We start from the raw sequence: 6,790 nt of genomic DNA on the forward strand, positions 1-6,790 counted from the left end.
TCCCATTAGTTTAATATTAATTAAAAAATAAATAAATATAATAATATATAAATACATTTATTTCTTAATCTTAAAGTCTTTTAAATTATAATTGTTATTTAAGCTTGAATCGACTATGTATTGTTTTTATTATTATTATTACATATTTATATTTATAGTATTTAGATAATTTTTAATTTTTTTACAAATTTTATTTTTTATTAAATACTAAATTATTCGAATTGATCCAATTCGAATTTAATTGATTCGAATTGGTTCGGATGTACTCACTAAAAATTATAAATCCGAACCAACTAAAATTTATTCGGTTCAATTCTCTTTTCTTTTTTTCGAAATCTGAACCAATTTGGCGTGGAAACACCTCCTAACTTCAAGGGTATGTTTCAAGGGCCATCCTCACATGGCCTGCTATCTTCTATTGATACTTATAGTTGATACTGATGGAGAGGATTAATTAAGGTCTAATCATGCTTACTTTCTTTTCGACTTCAAAACAAAAAGTTTAATATTTTATTGCCTTTTCATTAATGAGCACACACTAGAGAATTTGTTGTATCCAATCCAATCCATGCTACTACTAGAACGTTAAAAATAAACGAGATTTTGTTTGTTTCTTTCTTTGTTTATTTATATTCTAGCTTGTAGTAGCTACTTCACTAATCAATCATGCCCACATGGATTAGGTCTTCCACTTTCAAGATCCTTGCATTGGTAATTTCAACAATAAAAGAAATATTTCTTGGATAATCCGCAATCGTTTTTCACATCGTAGCCAATATATATTCTTTACCAACAATTAATAATTAGATATATTTTGTTACTTCATTATTAGCTAAAAAAAGTATGAATATATTAAATATATACTAAAATCAATTATTAATATAAAATATATATTAGAATATAAATACACGTTAAAAATAAATTAACCACATGTATATTTAAACACAAATATATTGACGATTAATTTTAGTATACAAATAATATTTTTGAATAAATAACTAATAAATTTAAAGTAAGTACAGAAAAAATACAAGTACATATGGTAATTCCTTTTACCTAAATATTTTAGGATTGAAATATAAAAATCATGTAAGATATATAAAATTTGAAGAGATAATACTCAATTTGATTCCTAAACTTGCATGTAAGCTTCAATTTAGTTCTTAGAGTTTCAATTGTCTTTATTGAGTCCCTAAACTTTGTGAATATAACTCATGTTAGTCCTTGAAACAATTTTCAACGTACAAACGTTAACGGAACACTGTCGTGAACAGTCGAATGCTACACTAAATTTTGTAAAATGATTTCGTTTTAGTTTTGACACTCAAATAATCCAAAAAATTGTAAATAGTGTTTATTAAAATTTTATCTAACAAAATAAGTGATACAGCGCCGTTTTTGAGCTATTTAAATGTCAAAACCAAAATTGCATCATTATATAAGTTTTAATGTGACATCTGATAGTTTATAGCAGCGCTCCATTAACGTTTTCATACTCAAAATCGTCTCAGGGACTAATATGAAGCATGTTTATAAACTTTTGGGACTAAATAGAGACAATTGAAACCTCAAGGACTAAATTGACGCTCGCATTTAAGTTCAGTCACCAAATTGAGTATTAATTCAAATTTGAATTTATAAGTATATATGATATATGTATATAAGATTCGTGGGTTTGTGTACTGGTTATATGAACCCCACACTAATTGTATGTTTGAGTGAGTGAGTGTGAGAAATACTTTACACTTGCACGTTGTGTGCTCCTCTCTGTTTCTTGCTAGTAATTCATTCATTCATTCATACGAGAAATGCCGGACTCTTTTTCATTTTCTTTTCTTTTCTCTTAATCAATAATGCCTCCAACCGTCCCTGTTGTGGTCACCATGGAAATTCATGGCAAGGAGAGAGCCAAAAATGCCAAGCAATTCCGATGGCTTCTTCTTCTCAGAGCTCACAGAGCCTTCGCTTCTGCTGCCTGCTTTCGAAACACGCTCTCTTCATTGCTTCCTTCTCTCAAGAAGAAACTCCTTCATCGTTCCATGGACAAGTCCTCCAAGGGCACGATTCTCTTCAGAGTCATCCTCACCTTCTTGCTCATGGCCTTGGCATTCTTGTCTTTTGAGCTCCTTGCTCACTTCAAAGGCTGGCGCTACTTCCAGGGACACAACAGTAATTTGCACATCCCTCGAACCTCCGAAATCAAAGGCTTCTTCCATAACGCTTACGTCAGCTGGTTGGAGTTCAGGGCTGCTTATATTGCACCTCCAATTCAGTCTCTATCGACATTCTGTGTCGTTCTCTTTTTGATTCAGTCTCTCGATAGAATGCTGCTCTGTTTCGGATGCTTCTGGATCAAGCTCAAGAAGATTAGGCCCAATCTTCAAGGTGATTTGGATTTGGATTTGGAGTTGGAAGGATCTAACTCTGAATACCCTATGGTACTGGTTCAAATTCCCATGTGTAATGAGAGAGAGGTAACTAAAATGTCTTCTCCTCTTTTTCCTGTGCACTTTTTATTTTACTTTCTGAAAAAGAAAAAACTGTCGGTGGTTATTTTAAACGTAGGTGTATGAGCAATCGATTTCGGCAGTGTGTGAATTGGATTGGCCGAAAGATCGGTTGCTGATTCAGGTTCTGGATGACTCAGACGATGAGGGGATACAGTGGCTGATCAAAGGAGAAGTATCAAAGTGGAGTCAGAGAGGTGTGAACATCATCTACCGCCATAGATTGTTTAGAACTGGATACAAAGCTGGAAATCTAAAGTCTGCAATGAAGTGTGATTACGTGAAGGATTATGAGTTTGTTGCAATCTTTGATGCTGATTTCCAACCAAATCGAGATTTCCTGAAGCAGACAGTGCCATACTTTAAGGGGAATCCTGAGGTGGGACTGGTTCAGGCAAGGTGGGCATTTGTGAACAAGGAGGAGAACTTACTCACAAGACTCCAAAACATTAATTTATGCTTTCACTTTGAGGTAGAACAGCAGGTCAATGGGGTCTTCCTTAACTTCTTTGGCTTTAATGGAACCGCTGGTGTTTGGAGAATAAGAGCTCTTGAAGACTCTGGTGGCTGGCTTGAGAGGACTACTGTTGAAGACATGGATATTGCTGTCAGGGCCCATCTCAATGGCTGGAAATTTATCTATCTCAATCATGTCAAGGTATATAAAACAGAAAAGTTGTGTTTGTTTCTCTCTTCATTTTCATTTTTTGTCTCCTTTTAAAATATACTTAACATTTCTATGTTTAATTTTTAGGTTCTTTGTGAGCTTCCTGAATCTTATGAAGCCTACAAGAAACAACAGCATCGATGGCATTCTGGTCCTATGCAGCTCTTTCGTTTGTGCCTTCCAGCCATTATAACCTCTAAGGTAGTTTCACTATCTTGAACTAGTATGAAGGATAGTGTTAGAAACAAGAGACTGAGAGAGTAATCTGAAACGTGTATTATTGAGTGTGATTCAAGTTGTATAGAATGATACAATATAGAAAAGTATTTATAGGTACTAAGAGAATCGTAATAATAAATACGTAATCTTCTATAATAAATATTCAGATATACTAAATAATACTAATTGATCCTAATTATATTCTAACAGATAGCATGCTGCAATTCTAACATGTTTGTTTTGATCTGATATTGTTGTTGCAGATTGCATTTTGGAAGAAAGCAAACCTAATATTTCTATTCTTTCTGCTCAGAAAGCTAATCCTGCCATTCTATTCCTTCACATTATTCTGCATTATTCTTCCTTTGACAATGTTTGTCCCAGAGGCAGAGCTTCCAATCTGGGTTATATGCTACATTCCTGTATTCATGTCCTTCTTGAACATCCTTCCGGCGCCTAAATCCTTTCCCTTCATCGTCCCTTATCTGCTCTTTGAGAATACAATGTCTGTAACGAAATTCAATGCCATGGTATCCGGTTTGTTCCAGTTAGGAAGTTCATATGAATGGATTGTTACCAAAAAGGCTGGCCGGTCGTCCGAGCCGGACTTGTTAGCGGCCCAAGAAAGGGAATCCAAGGCCATTAGTCTCCAACAACTGCACAGAGGAGCTTCTGATAGTGGACTTTCTGATCTTAACAAAATAAAGGAATGCCAAGAAAGTGTTGCTATAAAACCTGTAAAGAAAATGAACAAGATATACAAGAAAGAGCTTGCACTTGCATTCTTATTGCTCACTGCTGCATTTAGGAGCTTGTTATCAGCACAAGGGATGCACTTCTACTACTTATTGTTCCAAGGAGTGTCATTCCTCCTTGTAGGTTTCGATTTAATTGGAGAACAAATGAGCTAGAGGATCATAAGAATTTGTTGTTGTTACTATTATTAGAAAGATAAACAATTCAAGAGGCCAACCAATTGTGGAATTGCTGCTATACAAAGATGTTGGTTTTGGCAGTTATATCATATGCAAGGTTCCTGGATAATGTGGCTCATCAGGTAAAAATGCTGAAAGCTCTACCATTGAGTCAAATCATATAAATAAGTTTGTTATTCTTCTTCTTCATCAAGTGCTTTTATAGAGTTTTTTTCTGCTTTTTTGTTTCATTTTTTTTTAATTGTTCCTGGGGTAGGTTTACTTGTCCATTGATTGTTTTTCATTTTCTTTTTTGTTTTTTCAATTTTCTGTAATGTATAAGCCCATTCGTTTTTCTCTCAGTTCAGTATCAAATTGTTGCTCAATTCACTCTTGGTTCATATGTAATTAATTACTGAAATGAATGACATTGATATGTTACAAGTGCATTTGAATATTTATACCTTTGTTGTTCCAAATTTCATTTACATGATATATATGCAACATAAGTGTCATAAATTTCTAATTATATATTGCCATAAGTGTCATGATAATTAATCTCATGTCAAAAACAGTTAATGGTAAATATAACAAGTGTCGGCAGGAAGTGGAGATTGAGAGAGAAAAAGAGAAGAATTAGATTTTATATTGCATCAAAGGAACACATAAATGTGGGTTTTAGGCCATGGATTTTGCAAAGGGACCAAAATCATGTAAGTGCCCCCATTTGGACCCCATTTGTTTTTAATTCAACAATTAAACTTACAAGTAAAGATTATTTTAGAGTATATGGTAGGCATATACCAGTTGCTGTTCCATTAATGGCAGAGCACATGAATTGCATACCCTCAACCAAGTCTTGTGGGTGGACCCTTTGCTTCCTCAACAAATAGTTCTCTTTTTCTGCTTTTCAAGGACTTTGACTCCTAAATCCATCATAACAAAGATACTCTTTTTATAATCAACATTAGTAAGAGATCATGACAAAATCTCCACATCAATTATAATGAACAAATAGATTATGACAAAATCTCCACATCAATTATAATGAATAAATCTTTGTTTTCTCTTAATTTTAAATTGCCATGTGGGTTTACATAACCACCTCATTTTTTGTTCAAGTAAAACATACATCCTTGTCCACAGTTTGAAGCTGTTGAAAATTTGCAAGAGTTTAAGGATTTCTCACTATTTTACAACAACTACATCTAGACACTTGTTAAGTTGATATCTATGTACTTTTACATCATTTTTGAAGGTGGAAATGTAAGTATGAATATCAAGTGAAGGTGTAAACCTGAAATTAAAGTGAGAAAAGGATTCAGCTGTCAGATAAAGCCTTTATTATCTTCTGATGAATGTACTTTATTACTTTTGAACTTACTGAACCTTAGAGAATGATACTACTTGACACGACATTCATCTATAACTGCACTGCTTTTATCTTTCTACTACTCTCTATTGTTCATTTCCCTCACCTTTTATTCTTGAAATCATACACTTATTTTGAGATAGAGAGAAAGCTAGAAGAGTAGAAGGCTTAACACTCGTGTGCTTTTAATCTTTTTTTCTTATTATTATTATTTGTCATGCAATTTTTTCTTATTAAATGGAATATGAACATAGGATAATCAAAATTCGCATTACATAGAATAATTGAACGTAGAACTGTAGAAGTCAACACAATGTCTTACACTTTACACGTAATATATTTTTTTTTCTTTTTTTTTTAATATATTTTTCTCTTAAGAATTGCTCATAATATTTTCAGCAAAGTGATATTAGTTAAAGTCGTGAATTATTCAACTAATTATTTGTATATTGCAAGGCTGAAGCTCTGGTAAATGCACAAGTTAAGGAGATACCATATAAAATAAAGTAGAATCATAAAAACGATAATCTAACACATTGTTCGTCTCTAACACAAACTAAACATGTTATATCATGAATCATTCTTAAATTATTTTTACTACATATAAACAGGAATACACGCCTAATTGTATATTAACCTGTATAATACTTTATCGGTAATATTAAGGAAACAAAAGAAATTATCAAAACTAATTAACAGTCGCAAAATTTTGACAACCGTGCAATCCTTTGGACCCTATTGCCATCCCCAACTCAAATATCCAAATCTGATTGAAAATGCAAAGACCCTTTTCTCACCGACAAATATTAGTATATATAAATAAAAGCAATAAATCAACGACAACAAACGGAAAAAGACATCTCACCCATACCCAATGTATCTGTGACACATTCATGTGGATCACGTATCACACTAATAAAAGCCTCCCTTGTTATTATTGTTACTAATTTGTAAAAGCGCACTCATTAATTATAATGAACACGTGCTTATTTCAATTATATATATCTTGATGATAAATAGTTGTAACTAGAGGATTTCTGTTTATTGCATGCTGATGTAAATATTTAAGTACATTTTTAATAAAATAATAATTGATAATATTAAGGAGGTA

General features: G+C 32.8%; 1 protein-coding gene across 1 annotated transcript; it reads left to right on the forward strand.

Moving 5' to 3' along the window:
* The first annotated feature begins 1,662 nt into the window (after window positions 1-1,662).
* LOC107638363 (putative xyloglucan glycosyltransferase 5) lies at window positions 1,663-4,764 on the forward strand. Its single transcript, XM_016341602.3, has 4 exons — window positions 1,663-2,474; window positions 2,566-3,165; window positions 3,262-3,375; window positions 3,657-4,764. The coding sequence occupies exons 1-4, from the start codon at window positions 1,854-1,856 to the stop codon at window positions 4,302-4,304; spliced, it is 1,983 nt and encodes a 660-aa protein (XP_016197088.1). The 5' UTR covers window positions 1,663-1,853; the 3' UTR covers window positions 4,305-4,764.
* The last annotated feature ends 2,026 nt before the right edge of the window (window positions 4,765-6,790 follow it).

The sequence above is a fragment of the Arachis ipaensis genome, chromosome B4 (assembly GCF_059453495.1).
Source record: "Arachis ipaensis isolate K30076 ecotype BB chromosome B4, ASM5945349v1, whole genome shotgun sequence".
Lineage (NCBI taxonomy): Eukaryota > Viridiplantae > Streptophyta > Magnoliopsida > Fabales > Fabaceae > Arachis > Arachis ipaensis.

What these genes read in the sequence shown, in the direction of transcription:
- LOC107638363 (XM_016341602.3), top strand. Translation starts at nt 1,854, where the DNA reads ATGCCTCCAACCGTCCCTGTTGTGGTCACCATGGAAATTCATGGCAAG. An exon ending in CCATGTGTAATGAGAGAGAG is followed by an intron (nt 2,475 to 2,565) that starts GTAACTAAAATG and finishes TTTTAAACGTAG; the next exon opens with GTGTATGAGCAATCGATTTC. An exon ending in TCTATCTCAATCATGTCAAG is followed by an intron (nt 3,166 to 3,261) that starts GTATATAAAACA and finishes TTTAATTTTTAG; the next exon opens with GTTCTTTGTGAGCTTCCTGA.